General features: G+C 34.5%; 1 protein-coding gene across 11 annotated transcripts in view; it reads right to left on the bottom strand.

Annotated features, from left to right (window-relative positions):
* The window catches only part of RABGAP1L (RAB GTPase activating protein 1 like), a 716,515-nt gene that overhangs the window by 152,446 nt on the left and 537,019 nt on the right, over positions 1-27,050 (bottom strand). For 10 of the 11 annotated variants that reach the window (XM_074222075.1, XM_074222079.1, XM_074222077.1 and 7 more), the window contains one exon: positions 451-579. In XM_074222075.1, coding sequence (XP_074078176.1) covers positions 451-579 — 129 coding nt within the window. Of the gene's footprint in view, positions 1-450; positions 580-8,359; positions 9,399-27,050 lie in introns of those variants that run through there. The other variant, XM_074222084.1, reaches the window with a different exon arrangement.

Genomic DNA, 27,050 nt, shown 5'->3' with positions numbered 1-27,050 from the left:
CTGCTATGGAAACCACCATCACAGCAGCCCACTCAAGGCCCTAACCTATTGGACAAATCTTTGGTTTCCTGTTATCACTAGCTGGATATGCTATTCCCTCACAAAAAGCTACCACAAAGATACCAGACTAATAGAAATCTCTTTAAGATCCTTTTGTGTTGAGAAAAGTTTTTATTTCATTATATATATATATATATATATATATATATATATGTATATATGTAATCCTTAAAAAATATATATCCTATTATGACAAAGTAAACCACCAGAAAACCAAGGCAAAATGCAATGTGTTTTTCTTCACCAATTGAGTGCATCACAGCCCAGAAACCCACAAAAGAACAATGTAATATCTCCTTTCATGTTCTTTTGTCATTCTTCAAATTCCACCTTTTTTCAGTAAATAGATACTACATGGGAAAGTAAGGAAATAAAATTGTGGCCTCTTACCTTAATATTACATGCTTGTTCCATCAGTCTCCGGGCATTCTCTTCTGCCCTGTATCTCTTTGGAAGCTGGACTCTGAAAAACTTTAAAGCACCCTCAAAGTCAGCCTGCAGAAGATCTTCCTTGGATGTCTGTAACAAATTTGCAGGGGAAATGATATTTTTTGTCAATATTCATGATAACAATTATAAAGACAATATATTTTCCTAAACAGTTAATGTTGCAAAGTTTCTAAACTCATTTAAGTGAGAAAATATACCTATCCTCTCTGTCAAAAGCTAAAAGTGATTGCACACACCTGGAAATCTCATTCAAAGAGGGATATAAAAAAGCTTCAACAAATTAACATGCTAGGCCTATGATGGAAGAAAGTTGGAAAAATACATTTTCCAAAAGTTTATTCAAACACAGGCTCTAAGGGAAAAAAGGTCTTGAGAAAAGGCTAATCTGTAATCCTGGGTTTTTGTTTTTCTTTTCAGGGTGCTCTTCTGAAGATGTCAGAAGATACAACCAGAATGATCCCTATCTTATAAGAAGGCCTTCATAAAGTTTAAAAAATTAAAAAAATAGGCATAATCACAGTATGAGAAGATTTAGAAAAATATCCAATGTCTTGTAATCTTCACATAAAACACCAGAAAAATGGTTGTGAAAGTAAACCAACCACTGAGTATAGAAAACTTACATCAAGAGGAAAAAAAATATTTGTCTTACTATTAATAGTGTTTCTTTAAGATACAGAAATAAACACAAATTTTATTTCAAAGGGTGGAAATATAAAATAAGGCTTAGATGGAGCATATATAAGTCAAAAGAAAATGTTCTTCAAAAAGTAGTCAATAGCCAACTGTTAAGAAAAAAGAATACGTAAAGAGAAAAAAATTGAAACCATGGAATCTGAATTAAGATTATATATTATGTTAAAAACCTTTGTCATTTAAATTCCATTATAAACACAGGTAACATTTACTGACCTTAAAAATCTATGTCTAAGAGATTATTTTTTAAAAAAGGCTTTTTAGGAGGACATGACTAGAATCCAGTAGCCCTGCTCCTACTCCTCTTCTTATAGTGAATTCCTTTCAATCCCTGCCCCTCCCCAATCTCTATTTCAATTTATAGTAACATCAAACTGAAACAAATAAAACTTCAATTGCTATTAATATTGGCCAGGATTTTATATGCAACTAGATCAAATCCCTAATGCTGTAATCAGAGAACAGAGCTGATAATGGTAGTGGTCATCATAAATAAAGCATAAAGGGCCAGATCTTTCTCAGCAGCTCCTTACTCATGGTAGGAGGTAGCTGGTAGAGTTTTAGTACTGTCTTGGGTATCATATTTGTAACATAACTCATTTGAAAGATATCACTGGTGCAACCACTATGAATGTAGGAATGATTGAACTTGGGTACCACAGAGAACTTCTCTTACTATCAGCCTCTGAGATGTTTTGCAAGTTTCTTGGGGCATTCACATTCCATTCCCATACATTGCATATACTGTAGTCCATTATGTCCACAGAGATTTGGTCTTCAAGTAAATATAAGGAATAGAGGCAGTTAGGTGATGTAGTGGACAGAGCACTAGCCCTGGATAATAGAGAACCTGAGTTCGAATTTTGCCTCAGACACTAACTGTTTGACTCTGGGCAAATCATTAACCCTGATTGTCTCTCCCCCTTCCCCAAAAGAGAAAAAATAAATAAATAAAAGGAATGAAAGCTGTTAGTCTCTAGAAGAGCACTTTCCCTATGATCTCAGTGTCCATCTGCTGATGGTTATTCCTTCTCAACTTCCAGTTGGATTACTCTTTGTAAAATTATTATCTCATTTGAGTCTCACAATAACCCTGGCAGGGAGGTAGAAATATCATCCCCATTTTACAGATGAAGAGACTGAGACAAATAGAGGTTAAGTGACTTGTCCTGGTAAATGTCAGTCTAGATTTGAACTCTTTTGGATCCAGGCTGGCCACTTAATCTACCGGATTGCCTTGTTGTCTTAGCTATATATTATTTATTTCTTTACTACTTAACACAGTGCCAGATACATAGTGAGCAATAATAAAATCATGTTCTCCCTGCATCCGTCTCTGTCTCTGTCTCTGTCTCTGTCTCTCTCATCTCTCTTCTGTGTATCACTTTCTGTCTCTCTTTTCCTCTTTCTCTTTTCTTCTGTGTGTCACTCAGTCTGTCTCTCTCTTCTTCTCTCTTCTTTTTTTCAATCTTCACACTCTCCCTTTCTTTTTCACTGTCTGAAGTTATATTGTCAGTTGTGTACAATGTTTAACTGAAAAAATTTTTTTAAGGGATTAACTTTTCCATGTTCCAACTTGGTGTGTATCTGAAGTGCCTCTATCCTTTATAGAAGTAATATTTTAATAACCCCCTCTCTACTGCTTTAAGTATATTACCATATGTTTAATAAAGTGGCACCAAATAAATGTCAGTCTGCATCAGGAATTATAAAACCTAAAGTAGAGTATCAAGCTCAATCACAGGGTTTTCTAGATCTTAAAGGAAAAATAGGTAGACCAGTAATTCAGTGAGGAAAAAAGAATCTGGTGGCAGCTACAGTGGAAGGTCCTGAAAACATGAAAGGGGAAACAGTCTAAAGAACACTGTGTGGTTCTTCTAGGCAGGATTTATACAAAGATATAAATAAGAATCACATATGTTGAGAAAGGATGGAGGGATTCCAATCAGCCCTAGTAGAGGAATAATAGATTCATCAAAGTTCACCTAGTGTGCTAAAAAGAAATATGAAGAAGAAATTACTTACAACTCATTTCATCTGTTAAGCTAAGACTCAGAAAAATATTTCTCAAAACAATAACAGATTCCTAAAGTAAGTAATCAATTAGCATTTATGCAGTACTACATCCCAGGCACTGGAGATAAGCAAATATAGCCCCTGAACCTCAAGGAGTTTACAGTAGAAAGGAAAAGAAAGTATAAATGAGGACGAGGATGATAAGGATGATGTTACATTTATGTCATGCTTTAAAGTTACAAAGTGATATATATGTGTATATATATATATATATACATATAAATATACATATACATATACATACACACATATCACTATGTGAAATATCTCATTTAATCCTTGTAACAATCCTGCCAAATGGAAGCTGCTATTATCCTCCTTTTTCAGATGAGGAAATGTAAGCTGAGAGGTTGACTGAGTTTCCCAGGGCCATACATGGCTCATTATGTGCCTGGACAGGTCTTACTGTCTCCAAGTCTAATAATACTCTATCCATTGTGTTCTAGAGCTGCCTACACGGGTACAAATCTAAGATTAAAGAGTGGATGAAAAGCAACCTTAAAGAGGAAGGCACTAATAGCTAAGCAGAATTAGAAAGGACTCCTGGAGATGGTAATATCCCAACTATGGTAACAGGTGTCATTTTTTTTTTAGGTTTTTTGCAAGGCAAATGGGGTTAAGTGGCTTGCCCAAGGCCACACAGCTAAGTAATTATTAAGTGTCTGAGACCGGATTTGAACAGGTACTCCTGACTCCAGGGCCGGTGCTTCATCCACTGCGCCACCTAGCCGCCTCAACAGGTGTCATTCTTAAGAACAAAAAATTAATTTTATGATAATATGAGACTACTCAACCTTATCAATGAATATAGGCCTACTACACTTGACCCACTTTGGTAATAACCTTTGTTGTTTGTTTTTGTTTTTGTTTTTTTGCAAGGCTGCCCCTTGGTAATAACCTCTGAATTTTAACAAATCTCCCCAAACATAAAGACTGAAATTTCAGTAAGCAAATGAGTAAGCTCAAGTTTAATTATTCTTATATTGCTGCTTCCCAGTTGTCACCATAAGAAGGGAAATTGTATAAGTGAAACAAGATATTCTTCAAATGGAAAAGATTTTAGTAGGGTCTGTCTGCATTTTCCTCAGGACAACGCTTAGCACATTGTAAATATCTATACTTCTATTAGTTTAAAAAAAAGTGCTGGCCCATTTATTTCTTCATTTTTCTAAAGTATTTTTATTTGCTGAAGAATGTTAATAAAAAATAATGTTCAGAGCTATGGGAGTTATAGTAAGGAAAAAAGACAGTGATCTGCTTCAATCCCCAGAAAAAGCCTATGATGGTTTAGAATAAAGCACAAGACTAGACATGCCTTAAAACTATAGATAGAAGATGCTAACACCTCTCTTTCTGTTCCCATACCCTCAAAAAATTTCAACAGGAAAGTCAAAGTAATTGAGAGATGTTTTATTTATTCTTTTTATAGCATCAAGAGCTGTTTGCACTCTTGCAGATAATTAGAAGCTTTTCACTAATCTGGCATCAAATGGTGATATGATGAAATAAATAACAATATTCTAAAATACTACCCTTTCCTACACTTAAGTAGATATTATACATGAAATCAATCAATTAATAAGTATTTATTACTGTTCTATACCTAAGTTCCTGGATTAATAGGCTAGTCAAAGGCAAGTCCTTAATGTAGAAAAAAATAGCATATCTCTACATCACTGTGTTTTGTTTATTCAAAAGGGGCAAGAAAGGTGTTAATTTCTTCATGGTTCATATGTGGAGCATCATCCAAAACAGGGGTAGGGAACGCCTGTCCTACAAAATTGTTGGGTCTGGCACTGCCAAGGCAACTGCAGGTAGCCTGGAAATTCAATAAATCTAGGAGTTTTTTAGGGGTGAATTAATTGTTTGATCAAATATAGCTGGATAATTTTTGAGTTGATAATTTTGTATAGCCCACAAATGCTGTAATAAATATCCAAATTGCCCCTGGCAGAAAAAGGTTCCCCACTTTTGATCTAAAATAAGAAGGCACACACATATGAGGGTACACATAATTTTATACTGATTCAGTGTATGAAAATAAATATCTACCAGAAAAATAGGAAGTTATTCACTTCCCCAAATATTGTTTCACCACAGGCTTCATCACAGGATTCCTTTAAGTAATGAGTCATTCCATTTAATATCCTCCCAATCTAATGTATTTTAAAATGAAATTTTGCAAAAAAGTAATTTACAAATTAACTCAGGAGAGCGTAACCTTCAGGCTTGGGCACTTATCTTTCCCCTGAATAGGGCCATCCCATACCCAATCAGTGTATAGGGAGTGGCCTGGACTATAGTAGAGGTGACAAAATTTGGAGTTTGGGGATTGGATTTTTTAATTGTTGTTGTTTTGCTATTTTTATTTTATTACTTAGCAGCAATATACAGTTTGGTGAGTCTGCCCATAGAAACCTTCCCCTATGAAAAGGAATATCTAATCCTAACTGCCTTATAAGTGCTTTCCAAAAGCCATCATTTGGCCCATTTCTAAAAACTAACACATTGAAATCCCCAATTTAAAGTCTATATGTAAAAAGGGAGTGAGTCTTTCTATTGGTATTTCCTTTAGTCATAAACAAGAATTGAGTATATTGCATAACATTAACTTTCAATGTTAAGCAATGAACAGAGTTCAAAGTTACAAATCCATAGTACCATAAAAAATCCTCTACCATTCTATGCTGCTTTTAAAAGTTTAAGTTTGTCCTTCTAGTTTTTAAAAAATGAATGGGTTCCTTCAAATAATTGTCCAAGTTTTTTAATATGGTTTAATTTCTACTCATTCATGTTCAAAATATGATTGAAAGTATAAAGAGTCATTGTAAATTTCTAAAAACTTGAGTATATACCTTCTTGACTGATGATAGAGAGATTGCAATGCTTCATGTGGCATGATTTCTCCCAGGTCTTTCCTGTAAGGATTAGCCATTGATCCCACATCAATAGCCAGTTCAATAAGAGAAGGTTGAATGACTGAATTTCCCACTGGCATAGGTTATAAAGAATAATGACTCATAGGAACACGTATTCCCCAAACCAAAATATTATACCCAAGGTTATCAACATGAAAAATAATATGATTATTCCACTAATGTTCTTCAAGTACAATTCATGTGGAAGAGACATATGTTATTCGAGAAATGGCTTTGCATAGGCTTTTCATATGTAGCGATGGCAACAAGTAACTATGCCCATGGTGCTGATGTCAAAACCCCAAATGACCAAATGCATGTTACACACATAATATCCCAAACTGGCAATGACAAACCCTGTCTAGTTGGAAAATATGATGTGAATGGGTCTCCTTCAAAAAGATACCGACTGATACCCAGACTATGCTTTGTGGAAAGTTACTTCTACCTGATGCTAGCTAGAGAAAGTTTTAAATCTCTAAGACACATACCAACATGAGGGAAGCTTTGGCTATCCAGGTGTGTTTTATATTACGATATCTTAAAATGTAGTAAGTATTGAGAGGAGGTCTTTCTGTTTCCTGGAGAGCTATCATCACAGACCATTGGGTCATAAAATTTAATTATGTTTTGAAAAGTTACAAGTAACGAGATACCCCCAACCATGGAATCACAAGGATTTGCTAAGTTTTCATAACTTTAGATTCTCATTTGTCCAAAGTGTTTGTTTCTGATTATTCTTTAAATATTTTTCTAATAAGGCAATGAATCTATATCTCCCATTTAATTATAAAATTAAAGTTCATGAAAACAGAAATTTAACTAACCAATAAGGATCTGAACCGGGCAAGAGACTACTCATACTATATTCTTTTAATTTATTGAAAAAATGAAAATGGAATTATATATATCTCTCAGATAAAATCCTGAAAAATCTCTTAACATGGTAAATTCTAACAGACTTTTCCTTGCATATTAGGGGTTTCCAAGTGCCTTTTGAAATAAAAATGAATTAAAATTGTTCACAATTTGAATATCAAACCAAGTGTCTCCATCTCAAGAAATAGAAAACATATGATTCTGGTAAACAGATCTTTCAATAAGAATAATCTTATGTTTGTTAGTCATCCATCTACAGACCTGCAGAGCAAGGAAGACGATGGAAGGGCAGAAGTAAATCAAAAGCAAGATGAGGAAGGGGTGTGTATGAGAAATGGGTGAAATTCAATAAAATAACTCAAGGAGTGAAAGGTTCCAAAATAACAGAAGTCTAACAATCTGGAATCCTATTGAGCTGTATAATGCAAAATAGGCAGACTCAATTACTCTGGTCCAATTACCAAATAATGGTGTACAACTACCATAGACATGACAGAACAGTGGCAAGGTGTAGTTACCAAGGCACTGAAGGGAAATGGGTAATCATCCTGCATCACTGATTGCTACTACTTAAATTTAACTCTTTGTAGGAAGGAAGGAGGATGTTTGGGTTTTTTTTTTCTTATTTGGCAATATAAGTGATATGCAAGTCAGACTTCTCAGGATCAATTGTGAAATATCGGCTCCAAACCATTTCAAAGATCATCCTCAGTTCAGTTGTGCCAGTAGATAAAAGAATCTTTAACTATTTCCTGCCCAGGTATTTTTAGACATCTCCCCTCACATAAAAACTGGAAATCCAAGTTAGCAACCAAATAGAATGGTTAAATGGAAAACAATTTAGTATGGTACCGATTCAGATGACTAAGTATAATATTGGCTTTTAGCTATAGGAATAACAGAATGCCTTGTATCAAGCATGGGTGCATTCTGCTTTATCATCTAATGGAACAAACCACAGAAATACACTTGCTAACATGGAGTTAAACCCAGGAAGAGGATTCCATGTTCTAAGCAAACAGCCTTTGGGATACAGCCCTCCTGAGCTATGATCCCCTCCTGCCAATTAAGGAGTGGCATGGACCAGGTTCAGGAATGGGGCCCCTTGGCAGCCCTTGGTCAGAAGGATAATGGCCATTCAGCAATTTCTTCAAGGTAGGGTGGGTAAAAAGAAGAAAACAGAAGAAACCACAAGCCTCAGCCAGAGTTGCAGGGAATTCTCCTAGGCAAAAAAGGTGACAGATTTCCTAAAAATGAAGTTCAATAAAAAGTGGTCTCACCGCCAGAAGCCGTGGCACAAACAGGCGATGGCCCATCCCCAGAAGCTCCAGCACTCGGCATGCGTACTCATTCACCAGCTTGCTCCTCTCGTCGTGCATGTCCTGGGACTTTTTGACAGGAGGTGTGAGCTTAGCAGCTGGGGTTGGGCAGGGCACCCCTTCTTCCATGAGCAGTAAAAGGTAAGTATCCAGAATGAGAAGACTTGGTCTCTCTATCCACAATCTGAAGAACTACAGGAGGAGGGGAGACAACCTAAGGTCTCCCCTAGAAGATGTTGTACACGCCTGAATGTGGTGGGAATTGCCAGCTAATGTCTTGAGAAGAGCATTTTGAATCTAGCCACCATAAAAGCCAACCATCCACTGTTCAGGAGCCCCGAAGTAGAATGGCAAAGCAAAACAAAAAGCAAACGTTGATCTAAATATAAAACAGTGAGAGCTAATGAAGCTAAGAAAATAGCCAAGAGTGAACGTACAAGAGTTCAGATCTTCAGAAAAAAAAAAAAAAACACCAAAAATCCAAAAATGGCAAAGCCACCTAGCAGGGTCTAGGGTGTGAGTGTGTATGCATGTGTGTGTTTGTGTATAAGTGAGCAGACAGCAGCAGCAGGAGTCAGAAAGCTAGGGCAGTTGTGAGGCTGCAAGGAGAAAAAGATGAGCTCATTGCAATCCTTGATTCGTGACAAGCAGGGCTGCTGCTGCTGCTGCTGCTGCTTCTTGCTGTGAATCAGTAATGAAGGGGTAGGAAAAGAAGGGGAGGGAAGAGGAGGAGGAGGAGGTAGGTGAATGAGCATGCAGGGTGTGTCTCAGGGGAGAATGCTGTAATAAGAAGCCAATGGCGAACCAGCCATTGGACAGATGCGCTTCCCCCTCCCGGTCCACCTTCAATCAATGTTAGTCTGACAAGCTTATGCTGTTGAAGCCTAAGCCCGCAGACAGATGAACTAGCTCCTCTTAACATGTGATTGCTGAGTGAAAAAATCAGACAGCCTTCCAGCGAAAACCCTGACCTTTATTCCCTCTTGCTTTCTAATAACAAGAATAAAAAAGTCAAAGGATAACGTTATCCTGGGCATTTATTGCAAGATGCTCTAGTCCCCATTGGATCACTGAAAGAACTGGAGGGGTGGTGCAAGGGCAAATGATGGAGTGTAGACAGAAGACTAAGGACCAAGCCTCTAAGAAGCAGGGATGACACACCCTGTGTCTGAACTGTTTGTGTAACGTTAATGAGATTTTGCAGGGATGGGACACTCCCCAGCCTTTCAGCATGTTGGAAAGACTGGTCACAAGGACACGACTGTTTTTTATGAAACAATTATTAAAGCAAAACAACAATTGATAGGACAAGAATGTTACTGGAAATTCATACATTTGGAAAATGTTAAAGTTGTTTCTCAGATTAATATGGACCCTCTAAGATTGAAGACCTTCATTATAAATGCCAAAAATTTCAACTTTTCATTGTTATACTAGTATATGAGAATAATATTAAATGAGCATCATCTCAATGATATCACCTTTTGCACCCTAAGAAGTGGAGAACATCCACATGTTCTTGGGTTTATTGTATGTTATTTTCCTTGCAAATAACCAGGCACAGGTTAAGTACCAAGAAATGGTGTTTAACTGGCCAGAAATGTCAAAGAATCACTTTGGGTCTCATACCCCAATAAGATGTATCAGGTATAATACTTCAGTGTATTCTTTCTATATAAGCTGTGACATAGGACATTGGAACTTGGAACAAGTTATTTTACCTTCTGAGTCTGTTTCTTCCATTAAAGAGCTCTAAGATGAAGAAAGTAAGTGATAATCACTAATGATATTCAGGTGTAATTATGCTATAATAACACAAAAACCACCAAAAAAAGAATTAAAAGATTTTTTCTCTTTGTTTTTTTTTTTATGAAAACCTAGAAAATCAAATATTTTCACTTTTTTTTCAGGATAACAAAATATTTTTAGATAAAATTTTTCTATATTATTATCTAAACTCCCTTGTAATAATAATTTGCAAAAACAAAAAACAAACCAAAAAAAACATATTCAACAGGATTTCAGAATTTAGAACTTTAAAAGTCCTTAAAGATCACCTTATATTCCAATTCCCCCATTTCAAGGATTAGGTAAATAAAGCATGTAGTAATTAAAAGACTACTCAAGATAAAACAATTAGTGAATAGCTGTTGAAATTAAAATTCAGTTCCTTTAATTTCAAATCCAGTATTCTTTCTACTATGCCACATTCCCTAGTTTTATGAGGAATTTGACAACAGTAGCATAAGGTCATAGGCTTAGAGCTAAAATACATTATATATATATATACCACTACACAAACTGAGGGTCCACAAATCCATGAGGTATCCACTGGCAGAAATAGTTTACTATTTTGATAACTGAATTTTGAGAAGGATTTTACAAGACTGCAAAAGAGTTCTTGATATAAAAATGATTAGAGTGACTTGTCCAAACTTATACAGCTAGTAAGTAGCCTGGGCCAGATTTGAACTAAGATTTTCTGATTCAAAAGCCAATGTAAGGGGTGGCTAGGTGATGTAGTGGATAAAGCACTGGCCTTGGAGTCAGGAGTACCTGGGTTCAAATCCGGTCTCAGACAATTAATTACCTAACTGTGTGGCCTTGGGCAAACCACTTAACCCTGTTTGCCTTGCAAAAGCCTAAAAAAAAAAAAAAGAAAAGCCAATGTAGTTTCATTTGATTTTTTTTTGGGGGGGGGGGGCTGTGCTGCTCTCAAATGACTGTATACTGACCTTGAGTACTGGCTTCTGTTCCACCAGATGTCTTCAAGAAGAGAAGAGGCTGGATGATGACAAGTGATAACACAACTCTATTCTCAATTTCAAGGGCAAGATAAATTTCTGTTTTAATGGGTCACTATTATTTTCATTAGTGAGGGAAAAATAATTCACTGCCTTCTTTCCCTTGGACTTCCTCTTACTGTCATTAATTAATTAAGATGCTAATGTATTATGCCTATCCTTATAACCAGGAATCAAAGATATGGAAGTAGAATGAACACTATTAGTCCCAAGATTTATCACTCTAGACATTAGAAGAAAAGTATTACTGTAGGCAAGTCACTTAATTTCTCTGGGCCACAGTTTGCTTCTTTGCGAAATGAGGGTTTGAGACTATAGATGGCCCCCAACATTCTTTTTAAACTCTAAAGCTCTGAGCTGAAGATGCTTATCAGCTGTTTGATCAGAAGCAGCTGGATGGAGTGCTTGGAATGGAATGAGGAGAACCTGAGTTCAAATTTGGACTCAGATACTTACTAGATGGGAGCGTCATAACCTTTCTTTACCCCAGTTTCCCAAATGTAAAGTGGGGGTAATAACAGCACCTTTTTTTACCTTGTCTGTTTTAAAGTTCAGATAAGATGTTATTTATAATTTTTTAAAAAACATACATGGCACCCAGTTGGTAAATAAATCAATTAATAAATGCATATTCCTTTTCACTTGTCTGCATTTTAAAAAAAAGATTTATTAGAGAAATGTCTTCAGTTATTGGACATAGAATCTGTCTCCTCTTCACACAAATGAGATGATAAGAAACACATCCATAAATATGATACAGATATGCATATATGATACATATTATTACTATATATTACTATTACTCTCACATTACCATATTATTATTATTATTATTATGACATTATAACTGGAGAAGAAAATGGCAAATCACTCCGGCATCTATGCCAAGAAAAACCCATGGGCAATATTAGGTCATGAAGAATTGGTCAGGACTGAACAATTAGAAAAAATAATATTTTATTATCATACATTATAAATATATGTATATTCATATGTACAAATACATAAGTATATATATATGTGTATGCCAAATCCAAATACTGAAACAGATCTGTAATCTTAGCAATGTTTGTATTCACTCCATTAATTCAGATCACAACTTATTGATAACAGATAATTTTGTGTTAATCTTTTCCATGTCCTCATATATGTTTGCCATAGGGAGTCCACTCAACATTCTTGGAGTTTACTGGAAGGAAGGGTGGGTGGAAGGGAGGGAGAGTGGGAGGAAGGAAGGAAGTTGAAGACCCTACTTGAAGACTTCCAAGGAGAGAAAAATGACTACTCCCAAGGCAGCCCATGCCATTTTGAGAAGACTTTTATTATTAGAAAATTCTTCATTTTCCCAGCTGATAATTGTTCAAAGAATATGAGCAGGTAGTTTTGAAAAGAAGAAATCAAATCAAGTAACAGTTGCATGAAAAAATGCTCTAAATCGCTACTTATTAGAGAAATGTAAATTAAAATACAACTTTAAGATACCACCTCACATCTGTTAGATTGGCTGACATGACTGAAAAGGAAACAATTAAAGCTTAAGGGAATATGGACAAATTGGGGCATGAATGCACCATTGGTGAAGTTATTAACTGGTCTAAACATTCTGATGAACAATCTGGAACTATGCTTACAGAGCTATAAAACAAGTACTCATACCCTTGTCCTAGTAATACCACTACTAGGTTTGTATCACAAAGAATTTTTTTTTAGGTTTGGCAAGGCAATGTGGTTAAGTGACTTGCCCAAGGCCACATGGCTAGGTAAGTGTCTGAGGCTGGATTTGAACTCAGGTCCTCCTGATTCCAGAGCTGGTGCTCTATTCACTTCATCACCTAACTGCCCGTCACAAAGAATATTTTTAAAAAGGAAAAGAACTTTTGTAAACAAAAATGTTTAAAGTAATTCTTTATGTGGAGTCACAGAATTGAAAATTGTGGAGATGTCTATCAAAACAAGATGCAGTCTATAAATATGATGGAATACTATTGTGCTATATGAAATTACAAATAGGGTGTGTTCAGAAAAACCTGGGAAGACATAGGACTTCATGCAAAATAAAGTGAGTAGATCCAGAAGAATATTGTACACAGTCACAGCAATATTTTATGAGGATCAGCTGTGACTGACTTAGTGATTCTGATCAATGCAATTATCTAAGACAATTCTGAAGAATTAAAAAATGCTATCTGCCTCAAAAGAGAGAACTGATGGAATAAACTGAAGCATAATTTCTTTACTTTATTTTTCTTGCTTTTTTTGCAAAATGGCTGATATGGAAATATATTTTTCATTATTTTACCCATATAATTGATATAGTGCTTGCTTTATCAGTGGAGAACGGGGTGGAAGGAAAAAAGGGAGGGAGGGAGGAAAGGAGGAAGAGAATTTGGAATTCAAAATTTAAAAAGAAAAGAATGTTAAAAATAAGAAAATATTTTAAAATAAATGCTAAAATATATAAGCAATAATTTTTTTAAAAAAAGAAATGAGTTATCATCACATTACAGTTACAAAAAGAAAAGAAAATTTTTCATGACATTAAAACTACTTAATTATAGAAGTTCAAAACTTTAATCAATGTTACTAGTTTTAACTTTTTGAGACCAAATAGGAAAAGTCAAACCCTCTTTATATGGCAGCCTTCCAACAAACTAAAACATTTTTGTCTTCTCTTGCCCAACCTGAACATCCTTGGTTCCTTCAACTGATTTTCACATGACATGGATCCCAAGCATTTTGTAAGTCTGGTTTCCCTTTTCTGGATATTCTCTAACTTATCAATGTCTTTCTTCAATGATAGCACCGGCAAATAATTGGAACTAAGGGGATGATCATCTATTGGGGAATAGTTAAACAAATTGTGGTTTATATAAATGTGATGGAACATTATTATGCTATATGAAATGAGGAAGTAGATGATTTCAAACAGACAAGAAAAAGATGTGTATGATACAATTCAGAATAAAATGAGTAAAACCAGAAGAATAATTTATACAAAAACAAACTACTTTGAACTCTTTAAGATTATTATAATGATCATATATGATTCATAAAATTAATGTGAAATGCACTTTCCACCTCTTGAAAGGGAAGGGGAAAGGAATAAACATTTATATAGCTGGCTATTGTATCCTAGGCACTGTGCTAAGCATTTATCAAATAAATCTCATTTTATAATCTTAACTGCATGAGCTAGCTGCTGTAATTATCTGCATTTTACAATTAAGAAAAAGAAGCAAACAGGTCAAGTGACTTGCCCAGAGCTTCACAGCTTGAACTCAGGTCAGTCAGATTTCAGGCCCAGGGCTCTATCCACTGAGCCACCTAGCTTCCTTTAGGAAAAAAAACACAAAAAATTATGGATTCAGGACACAGAATGAGATATATTTTTTGAATATAGTCAATGAAGGAATCTGTTTTGTTTGATTGTCCATATTGGCTACAAGGAATATTTTTCTTTTTGTTTAATTTTTCTAATTTTTTTATTGCATGTAAAGAGGGAGAAAAATAGATTTTTGCAAATTAATTTTAAAAATTATCTGAACATAATATTAAAGATGTAGTCTTATAAAAGTCAAGCATAGTGGTATTATTATTCCTTTTCTATTCCAAGTGACTATAGGTCTATAAGGGGCAATTTAAAATCATGTATATACTATAATTTGATTCAATTTTCCATTTATTCCCAAGACTATGGAACGTTCAGATATTTTAAATATTTAGTCCTTCTTATAGATGCCTCATATCCTTATGGGATAAGGTACTGAATGACATAAAGAAAAGTGAGCCCCTACTTTAGGTTGATCATGTGAAATCAATCAACCAGTATTTGTTAGACACCTACTATGTATCAGGTACAATGCTTGGTGCCTGCAATACACAGTTTTTTAAAGAAATTTAATTAAAATATTATATAAATTCAGAAAGGTTCTCTTAACAACTGAAAGGATCAACAAAAGATCCAAGCAAATGGTGATTCTTGAACTGTCTCTGGAAGGAAGAGATGGTTTGTATGAAGTAGAGGTTAGAAGGAAATACATTCTCTACTTGGGAGACAGCCAATGCAGAAACACATTGACAGGTATGAAAAAACAGAAAGATCAGCTTCGATAGACTCTAGAAGACAGGAAGGAGAGTGCTTAAAAAATGAGGCTGGAAAGATAGGGTAGGGCCAGTCTGGGAAGGGCTTTAAAAGCCAGAGAGTTTGTATTTTATTCTAGATGCACCAGGAAGCCACTGGAGTTATCGAGAAGAGTGACATGACCACTTCTGCAAGTAAGGAAAATCACTTAGACTTGGTAGGAGTAAGACAAGTCTGAGTCAGGAGTAAGACAAGTCTGATCTAAGATGGTAGATATGCCAGGAGACAGAAAGGGGTGAATGTGAGGGACTTTACAGAGAAAAATATTATACTGAGCAGTTGAAAATGGGATGTGTGAGTCACTATTCAAGGCTAACCCTATGATTATGTATGTGGGAGAATGAAATAATGGTGTTACTTTCCAATGAAATCGAGGAAGTTTGAATTTTGATTAGAAGATAATGAGCTTAAGATGTCTCTGAGACATCCAGTTTGAAATGTTCAATAAGAAGTTGGTGATATGGAACCAGAGTTGAGAGGAGAGGCTGGATCTAACTATGTAAACCTGGGAGACATCTATATGAAGATGGCATTTAAAAACATAGGAGCAGACGAGGCACCAAGAGAAGAAAAATGTCTAGTGATAAAAATGCTCAGGACTCTGCCCATAAAGGAGACTGAGGAGGGTTAGATAGCTGGGAGTCGGCAAGGTCATAACATAGAGAAGAAAAAAGTAACTATGAGGTGAGGGCAGTCAATAGCAGCAAAGGCAGTAAAGAAGTCAAAAAAGGATAAATACTAAGAAAAGACTATCTGACCAGCAAGTCAATTCAAGCCAAGTATTCATTCATTCATTCATTCACTTATTTGTTCGTTTGTTTTTTTGTAGTGCAATGGGGTTAAGTGTCTTGCAGAAGGTCACACAGCTAGCAAGCATCAATTGTCTGAGACTAGATTGGATCAGGTTCTTCTGACTCAAGGGTCAGTGCTCGATCCACTGCACCATGTAGCTGCCCCTAGCCAAGTAGTCATTGACCTACTATGTATCAAACATTGTACTAAGCTCTGGAAATTCAGAAATTGTGGATGTCTTCAGAGGGCAGCTAAGTGATTAAGATGGAAACCATATTGTAAAGGACTAAGGAATGAGAAAGAAGAAATGGAGACAATAAATAGAAGTGGCTTTTTTTTTAGGAATCAGAACTAGGGGTGGCTAGGTGGTACAGTGGAGTCAGGCCCTGGAGTCAGGAGTACCTGGGTTCAAATCCAGTCTCAGACACTTAATAATTACCTAGCTGTGTGGCCTTAGGCAAGCCACTTAACCCCATTTGCCTTGCAAAAACCTAAAAAGAATCAGAACTAAAAGAACAGATTTACAAATGGAACAATGAAATCCTAAAATTATGAATCTGTCTCATTCAAAGAACGATTTATCCCCCCGCCCCGACAATTTAAACACTGTTGGATGAGACCTAGAATTACTAACTTGATTCATGTAATTACTCTAACACAATATTTCTAGTTAGGAAATAACCAGAGAGAAAAAAGACCCTAGAAGAAAGTTCTTTTGGATTTTATTACTCCACTGGGAGTAGGAAAGTCATTCAACAAACATTTACTATGTTGTACCAGTGCTGGTATACAAAGAAAGGGGAAAAAAATTCTCCAGTCTCTGCTCTCAAGGAGCTCATAGTCTAATGAGGGGGATAACATACAAACAATTATGTACAAATAAGATAGGATAAATTGGAGATAATCAACAGAGGAAAGACAGGAATTAAAGGAGACTTAGAAAGACAGAAGCTATAAAAATAAAGAAGTTAGAATTTTAGGTGAGACTTGGGGACAAGTTTAAATTCAACTCAAGGAGCAGGAAATGGAAATAGTCTCCCTGTTTCAGGTTTGAAAGAGACATTTACAAACTTTATTTTATAGAGTAAGTTGGACTTAATGACTCAACTGTGTACTTGGTAAATGGCTTACTAATCTAGAGTTTAAATCTCAATATTCTTCACACTATAGAAAGTACATTTTATAGTTTAAATTTCAGAAGGTTTAGATGAGATGAGAAAAGAATTCATCCTATTTAATATCTAATTTTTGATGCTAAATCAAAACATCTCTGAGAGTGTAATTAAGATATGTGAATAATTATTCATCCAGATTCCATTCTATAAATTAACTCTTCTCATTTGAGACCTTGGTAACTAAAATAAGGTCCAGTCTAAATTGAGCCACCTTTTGAGAGGATATAGTAGATACTCCATTTTAAATTTGAAAACAGTCCTACAACAATTTTTACCCAGATATTAGAAAAGAGAATGAAGAAAAATGATTCTAATTACTTTACTACCTGTATATAATTATGCAGAAAAGGGAAAACTGAAAATGCTTTTTACAAATATTTATTTGCAAAATTAAGAAAGCATTAAAAGATCTAACTGCCTCTCATCTTTTGCATTTGAAGACCATTCAAAATATGTTTAGACAAGCCTTAGGTTATTTCAGCAAATGAGCATGAATTTTCAAGTTAATTTATCAACCCCATTTCTAGCTTCTTGAAGCTGGTGAAGGAATTAGTTCACTGTGTTAAAATATAATAATCAGCTGGTATTTGTCAATTAATTGTATACCAACTCATTCAATCTGCTTCATGCTAACCAGATTTAAAATGACAATGCATTATAAATTCTGCCTAGTAAATAATCTGTTGATAGTCAAGAAATAGGTTCAAATACCAATCATACAACCAAAAACTGACATGCTATGATAAGCACTTGCAAAATGCTCATGGAATGAACAAAATTTAAATCTGAACAGCTTTGAGCTTTAGAAGCCAAACTTCTGGAGAAATGTCAAATTAATTGGGAAACCCAATTAATTTGACATTTCCAAACTGCCAAAAGGATTCAGTTGCCCAGAAAGTCTAGGGAGGGGAAAAGTTATCTCTAAGATAGTTTTTGGCTAATCCACCTAAATTTTCACCCAGGCAGTTTAGGGAGAAGGGAAAAGTCATCTTTAAGATTGCTTAAGGCTAATTCACCTAATTTTTTAAAATACAATTAATATGTATGATTAAAAAAAAGAGAAATCTCTTTAAATACAGGTAATTTTTTTAAAGCTGCTTCCTGTATTTGTTTGGACAAAAATACTCAATATAAATATGGATGTTTTCTAATTTTAAATTAGCAGGTAGGTAAAGGATTATTCCTGGATAGGTAGAAGCAAAGAGAAAAATGTGATTTGAGACTGAAGATAATTTGAATCCCTTTTAACAGAGGAAAGTTACAGAAAAAATATAAAAGTTGAAAAAAAGAACTTGTTTCAAATGAGCAAAGAAAACTGGTGCTGAGGAGAACAGCCTACAGGCTGTAGGCTAGGGAGATGTTGACAGTTAGATTCTGACTCTTTTTTTTCCAAAGCAAAAGACTGACCTATCAGAAGATTCTGGTGGCCACCACAGGGGGCAAGTCCAACTTCAACTCAAGTTGTAGGAAATGAAAATAGTCTCCTTTTTGGGGGGTTTGAAAGAAACATTTACAAATTTGATTTTATAGAGTAAGTTGGACTTAATGACTCAACTGTGTACTTGCTAAATGGTTTACTAATCTAGAGTTTAAATCTCAATATTCTTCACATTATAGAAAGTACATTTTATAGTTTAAATTTCAGGCTCAAAGCATTATTCTCTGGATGACTCATTAAGAGAAAGAAGAAGAGAGGAAAGCCAAAAGGGAGTTGGGCCATGTCTGAAAGAAAAGAAACACTGAAAGAATGCACTTCAAGCAAAGTTATTTTTGAAAAGGGAAGAGACAAAAGCAAAACTATGCCTTAGGAAGAATAATGTGGTATCAGTGAAGGTAAACTCCAAGCAAAAAGGTCAATTAGGAAGTTATTGCTATAGTCTAGGTGAAAGATGGAGGCAACCCATGTACATGGGTGCTGGACTTGGGTTCAAATTTTACTTCAAACAGCTTTGAAAATACGATGAATTTTTGAATTACTCTTAGCATATCAAGCTAATCATATTAGTAATTGATTCTTGTGCATGTCCTCTTTTTATTGGATGGTATATATAAAATGTTCGTTTTATTTCATGTTTATGAATTTCAAAAATTAAAAAGATCAAATATTTTAAAAAACCAAATTTTACCTTAAATAATTAATAGACCCTGGGTTTTACTTTCCTCAATAAAATGGCAATAAAAAATGTGGTTTCTCCTGGGAAACTACAGTAATCTGACATGGGTTACACATGCACAATCATGTTAAACTTTACTGAGCTTTACTTTCCCTCATGTATAAAATGGCCATAAAAAAATAACAGAAACCATATAAGATTAAGAAAATCCAATGAAATAATGTATATAAACTGCTTTTCTATTGTGATGTGCTATCCAAATGTCTATCATTATTATAATTTTATTACCATTAATACCATTAATAATAAGTCATGAGTAGAAAGAGTGAAGTTTTTTGTCAGTTCTTAAAGCCTTTTAAGATTTTGTTATAGTCATTTGCCATAATTTCCCAAATGAAAGACATCTACTCTGTTTTTCAATTCTTTGTTCTACAAACAGTTCTGCCAGAAATATTTAGGTATATATGGGGCTTTTCTTTCAGTTATTGATCTCCCTGGGTTAGGTATCTAGTAATGGGAACTCTTGGTTAAAAGGACATTTGTCACATTCATTGTATAATTTCCAGTTGTTTTCTAGATTAGTTGGACCACTTTATGGATCTAGCAATAGTAAATTAGTAACCCCAATCAATAAATTGTCAAGTAATATGAACAGGTAATTTTCAGATGAAGAAATTAAAGCTATCTATAATAATATGAAAATCACTATTTAAAGAAATGCAACTTAAAACAGCTCTGAGTTACCATCTTACACCTATCAGATTGGCTAATATGACAGAAAAGGAAAATGATAAATATTGGAAGGGATGTGTGAAAACTAGAACACTAACACATTGTCAGTAGAGTTGTGAACTGGACCAACTAGGCTTGAAAGCCTTTTGGAACTATGGCCAAAGGGCTATAAAATTCTGCATACCCTTTGATCCAACAAAACCAATAGAGCTGTATCCCAAAGAGACCATAGAAAAGAGAAAAGTACTCACATGTACAAAAATATTTACAGCAGTTCTTTTTGTGTTGGTAAAGAATTGCATGCTTATCCATTGGGGAATGGCTGAATAAGGTGTGATATATGAAAATGATGGCTCTTTGAACAGAAATCATGAACAGATGGACTTCAGAAAAAAACTGTAAAGACTTATAGGAACTGATACTGAATGACCAGGGCAGCCATTATATACAGTAACAGCAACATTATGTGATGACTAAGTATGATAGACTTCACTCTTATCATCAATACAGTGGTCAGACTATGATGGAAAATATCATTCTGATCCAGAGGAAAAACTATAGATACATATCAAAAGTATTCTATTTTCACTTTTTCTTATTTGTTTTTTTTCTTGGTTCTTTCCTTTTGTTCCAATTCTTATTTTACAACACGAGTAATATGAAATAAGTTTAACATGACTGTGCATGTATAACAGATTACTGAATTTCGCAGGAGAAATTCAATCCGCTCTCTTTGACTTGGTTAAGCATTGGAAAAAAAATAGTGAATCAGTGTGCCTATTGTTTTACAATCCCTCTAATGCTGACTATATGTATACGTCAACTCTGCCATTTTTGCTGAGCAGAAAGTAGACTAATTAAAAAAAAAAAGTAACATCTTAAAAGAACCCAAATGGAAAAGGAAGGTGCTCTGTTATTTTTCTAAAACAAAAGGCATGTATAAACCATAAAACTATGGTTTCAAATATTTTGTAAAATTGAGTTTTAAGAAAATGTAGTTATCAGTTTTATTGTTTGTAGATACCATACAGTATAATAGTATATAGTATATAATAGTATAAATAGTATATAAATAATAATAAATAGTATATAATAGTATAAAACTATAATAGTAAGATCAAAAATAAAATGGATAAACCTTATTTTGAAAGCATCAAATAAGAGATCTCTATACTTTGCTGTCCCAAATACATATTCTGATTAAGGGAAGTGCTCAGCGAAGGGAATTCATAATTCAGATTGTCAACATTCCTCCCTTTTTCTTTAGTTATGATTTCTATAGAGACACATAGGTAGGGAAATACATCATAGAAACAGCAGAGATAACTGTGGTGAGAGGACTATTAAATCAGAGAATTAGGCTAAAGGGATCTAGACTAGGGAGAAAGGTTTTTTAAATCCTTCTCCTGCCATGGAGTATAATAATATAAAAATAAACAAAATAGAATTCTTGCCTCAAACTCTTACCTTTACTTCTTGAAGGAAGACTAATACTTTGTTTTGGGTTTTTTTTAGTTTTTTTTTTTTTTTTTGCAAGGCAGTGGGGTTAAGTGGCTTGCCCAAGGCCAAATAGCTAGGTAATTATTAAGTGTCTGAGGCTGGATTTGAACTCAGGTACTCCTGACTCCAGGGTTGGTGCTCTATCCACTGTGCCACCTAGCTGCCCCAAAGGCTAGTGTTTTAAAGGAAATTTTTTAAAGTGATATTATTTTTAAAACCAGGATTCAAATACAATAGATTTTCCTTCTGTTCTTATCACTGATCTGTTATGTCTATGCAGAATAAAGAAGCAGACCACAACTTGGCAAAATGGATTCTTTGGGTCACTGTGATGAGTTTCTAGATTACCACAAGTTCAATCCAGATTGCTACACAATCAATGAGGTTGTGGTAGTCCATGAGCATCATGGAAACTGGCCACAAATGTACACACAAACAATTTGAGACATGTAAGAAGGATGAGTTATTCTGTGGTTTAGGGTTAGGTGGCAAAGAAAGGCTCCTGTATCTATAAATGGAATTATGACAATGTTGTATAAAATGCTAGCCATTATTTCTATGTTCAGAAGGAAATAAAGATAATGTAAGGTCCCATTCTGCTTCTAGTTGATTAGAAAAAGCATTTAATTTAATAGAGCAAAATACTACCTTCAAGGCTCATATTCAACAAGGCATCTCTCATTCCATCCCATTCATTAAAATCATCTGAGACTCCTTGAGAGCTATAACAGAAAATAAACTCTTCACTGACTCTCTAGTCACAAACATCAGATAAAGCATAAAATGAGATATATGTTTATCAAACATGTTCACCACAATGAAGGAGGAGATCCAACAGATATGGTTCTAGTTGATGAGGTTTCCTGATTGTGAGATTTTCCTAGATATTCCAGTTAAAAGCACTGGGAAAGAGAGTATAGACCAACAGTGAATTCAGACAATGATAACCAAGTCAAAGAGAGCAGATGGGATTTCTCCCGGGAAACTACAGTTTCTTTAATGACCCTATGCATCCCACAAACCTAAAGAACCATAAATTTAATAGCAAGTTGCTACTAGTCTTGCTGCATGGCTGCAAAAGATGCAATAGAACAGTTTTTCAAGAACTGAAAATAAATACCACACAAAAGGTAAGATGCATGTTGATGAAAGAAAGGTGAAATATATAACCAATGAAGAACTTTGAAGATATCATCAAGGAATTGTCTTATAGGAAGAGAAGAGATCACAGGAAGAATGCCAGATTTCTCTACTGATTCCCATAATATGCCAGGAGAAAGTAAGGAAGAAATTTGTTGAATAACACGAATTAAAAGGAGAGGAAGATGGATTATATGTCTTCTGTTATTTTTCGGTTAAAGAACCCGTTCCATTCCTACTTTGCAGCACTGTAATGCTTATCTCAAGATTCACAGGATAGAAAGTATAACTTTTCATTATAAAATGAGGTATTACTATTTTGATTCACTACTGTGGCCCCAACAAGTCTTGGGTACTGCAAATGATGAAGGAATGTTTCTGTGAATTTAATTGTGATCAGACTCCCAAGTAAATATAAAATAACTTATCTATCATATAGGTTGCTCTTGAAAAGTAAAACAATTTTTACATTTATGTCATAGACTAAGACACAAATTAGAGTAAAAATTGCTATTTTTATTTGGCCTGATTTATGTATTTAAGTAGTTTTAAATAAAAATAGAGAAAACTAAATCTTTCTCATTTGTGTCAAAATGTAGTTGCTTCAAATTATAACCACGTTAGATATATATCTAAAATATGTGATTTTCATGAATAGTAATTGTCAAAGGAAAAATATTTATGAATATTGTTGAACATGAATTCAAATATGAATGTTTTTTATAAGACAACTATTGGATCACAAAGGTGAAGTTCAAATTTGTATACTCCAAAAAGGTTGTTGGAGAATTCTATCTAATGGATATAGAAATAAAAAGAAATTAGGCATATCAAAAATCAGAATGGTCAACAGGAGACTTCTTAACAAATTAGAAAGTCAAATGCTAAATGTAGAAAGATAAAAAACAGAAGGTAGATAGCCTCACTGAGATAAAAGAAGTAGATAAAAGTCTCCAGCATGTTGAGCAAATTATTAAGAATTTTTGGCAGTAATCACAGAAGAATTTCTCAGGACAAGAAGGCAGAACCACTGAAAAATGGCTTTTGGATCTGTTTGATGAAAAAAAAAAGGAACCACAGCAATAATATCAGAAATTCAATGAAGAACAAAAAAATAACTAATTTCACTACATTTTTTAAATGGAATGTAGTTTTTAGAACTAGTCAGTAAAATATCTTAAATCCAATTTATGCTATTTGTTTAATAATGCCTGCAAATGTTTGTTTATCTGAGATTATCTGGTTCTTTTAGGTGTCTTTTTTACATATTTTTCTTTTCAATTAACAAATATTTTTTTTTTTGCAAGGCAATGGGGTTAAGTGGCTTGCCCAAGGCCACACAGCTAGGTAATTATTAAGTATCTGAGACCAGATTTGAAGCCAGGTACTCCTGACTCCAAGGCTGGTGCTTTATCCACTGCGCCACCTAGCTGCCCTTAACAAACATTTTTTTCCCTTCACCCTATCTCCACTCTCCCAACTGAGAAGAGAAAAAGAAAAAAAAAGAAAATCCTTATATAAAAATATAGATAGTACCACATAGCAAATTCCTAAATTGATCATATCCAAAAATATATTTCTTATTTTGTGCACCCTGGTCTATCATCTGTTTGTGAGAAGGTAGAAGACATGCCATTACCACTGATCCTCTAGATTTGTGGTTAGTCATTACTTTGAACATTGTTCTTTCAAAATTGTTTTCATTAATAGTAAGTAGTATATTGTTTAAATTTTCTCCTGGTTCTACTGAACTTTGCAATTCTTCATACAAGTCTCCCCAGATCTCTCTGAAACTATCTCATTTCTTATAGCACAACATTTTGTTACATTCATAAACCATAATTTATTCAGTCATTTCCCAAAAGAGGGACAATTCCTAAGTTTCCTGTTCTTGACACTACAAAAAGAGTTGCCATAAAAACTTGTGAACATATACTTTTCCTCTTTCTTTGTTTCTTTTGGAAGTATATTCCTAGGAGTAGGAGTACCATTTCTAGCTCAAAAGGAGTACAGAGTTAAGCACTTTTGGGGTACAGTTTCAAACTTCTTTCTAGACACTATCAATTCACAGCTCTACCAACAATACATAAATGTGTACCTATTTTCCCATAATTCCTCCAACATATCATATTCCTTTGAATCTTTGCCAATCTGATAGGTATGAGGGGGAAAACTCGGCACTGCATTAATCACAATTTCCCTAATTATTAGTGTTTCGGAGCATTTTTTTTCAAGTAGCTCTTGATACCAGTTCATTTCCTTTGTTTATTTATCTGACATAATGTCTTCATAGTTGACATAAGACTATGTTTGAATGAAATTAAAATATCCAAAAATACATTGAAAAATTCAGTCATTAAGATATTATAGTTCTAAAAAAACCATATTCAATTATGGTTTTAGGGATCAGAAACTTCTCAGTAGTTATCACACTGTCTTAATAATTACTGTGCAAGAATTTAGGACAAGCATGGAACACTATTGTTCTATTGGAAACCAGGAGGGATAGAAATTCAGGGAAACCTGGAAGGATTTGCATGAACTGATGCTGAGTTAGATAAGCAGAACCAGAAGAACATTCTATTTTTTTGTTTTTACTTTTTTTTTTTTTAGGTTTTGGCAAGGCAAATGGGTTTAAGTGGCTTGCAAAGGCCACACAGCTAGGTTAAGTGTCTGAAGTCGCATTTGAATTCTGGTGCACCTGACTCCAAGGTCGGTGCTCTTATCCGCTGCGCCACCTAGCTGCCCCTCAGAAGAACATTGTAGACCCTAACAGCAACATGGGGGTGATGATCAACCTTAATGGACTTGCTCATTCCATCAGTGCGAAAATCAGCCCCACAACTTTGGGCTATCTGTGATGAAGAACTCCATCTGTATCCAGAGAAAGAATTGTGGAGTTTGAACAGAGACCAAAGAATATTACCATTAATTTTTTTAAAAATCCGTTATTATATAATTTTGCTGTCTCTTATACTTTATTTTTCTTCCTTAAGGATATGACTTTTTTCCTCAAAACATTCAACTTAGATCAATATATACCATGGAAACAATGTAAAGACTAACAGACTGCTTTCTGTGGGGGTGGGGGTGGGGAAGCAAAATTAGGGCAAAATTTGTAAAATTCAAAATAAATAAAATTTTTCTTTTATTTAAAAAAAAAGAATTTAGGACAGGGATGTGTTAGATTAAATCCATGATGAAGAGAACTGTCAATTTTCAAGGTAGTCACTGTTTTTTCTTGAAAAAAAATGGACAATCTATTTGCCATTCAAATGCCACTTTCTCCTTTACATTGCAATGAGAATATATTATTAATTTCAAATAATGCCTCTGTGTCCAACATATTTGGCAAAAGCCAACTTTGATTTCTTTCCTTTACATTAAGATCAACCTAAAGACAGAAGTAGAATAAGTTAAATTATTATATTTGAATTTATAATCCCTTAAGAAAAATTTTCTCTTTATTTTTATAAAGGATCATGTATAGTAAAATAATTAAATAATCTCAGTAAATTTAAAAACAATTCTCTATTCTGAAAAATAACTAATAGTAAATATTGTATTTAACATATATTAATATTTTAAGCTTAATAAACATTTAGTTAAGATAATAAAAAAGATCAGATGATAAATATTTTAAGATATCAGCATTTTTAAAATATTAAAATTTCTCAATATTTCAGTTATTACTATATAATATGATTGAAAAGATTTATTAGAAATGCTAAGTAGAGGGGCGGCTAGGTGGTGTAGTGGATAAAGCACCAACCTTGGAGTCAGGAGTACCTGGGTTCAAATCTGGTCTCAGACACTTAATAATTACCTAGCTGTGTGGCCTTGGGCAAGCCATTTAACTCCATTTGCCTTACAAAAACCTAAAAAAAAAAATTCTATGTAGAGTCTATTAGGGGAGCTAGGTGGTACAGTGAATGGAGCACTGGCCCTGGAGTCAGGAGGATAGGAGTTCGAATCCAGCCTCAGACACTTGCTGCTTACTAGCTATATGATCTTGGGCAAGTTACTTAACCCTGACTGTCTCACATCTAGGGCTGTCACTAGTCTTCCTGATTCAAATTTGGCCACTGGACCCTGATGATTCATGCAGAAAAAGAAAGTCTGGTGACTTAGCACAGCACCCCCTCACTCAAATCCAATTCATGTGCTTGTCATGGTATCACCTTCTTGATGTCATAGTCTTCTTTGCAAATGAAGGGCAATTATCATCATCATTAAAGGGAACACAAAATAAAA

The sequence above is a fragment of the Macrotis lagotis genome, chromosome 2 (assembly GCF_037893015.1).
Source record: "Macrotis lagotis isolate mMagLag1 chromosome 2, bilby.v1.9.chrom.fasta, whole genome shotgun sequence".
Lineage (NCBI taxonomy): Eukaryota > Metazoa > Chordata > Mammalia > Peramelemorphia > Peramelidae > Macrotis > Macrotis lagotis.
Note: the sequence above shows the minus strand (reverse complement) of the source record. Positions and strands in the feature narration are given on the sequence as shown.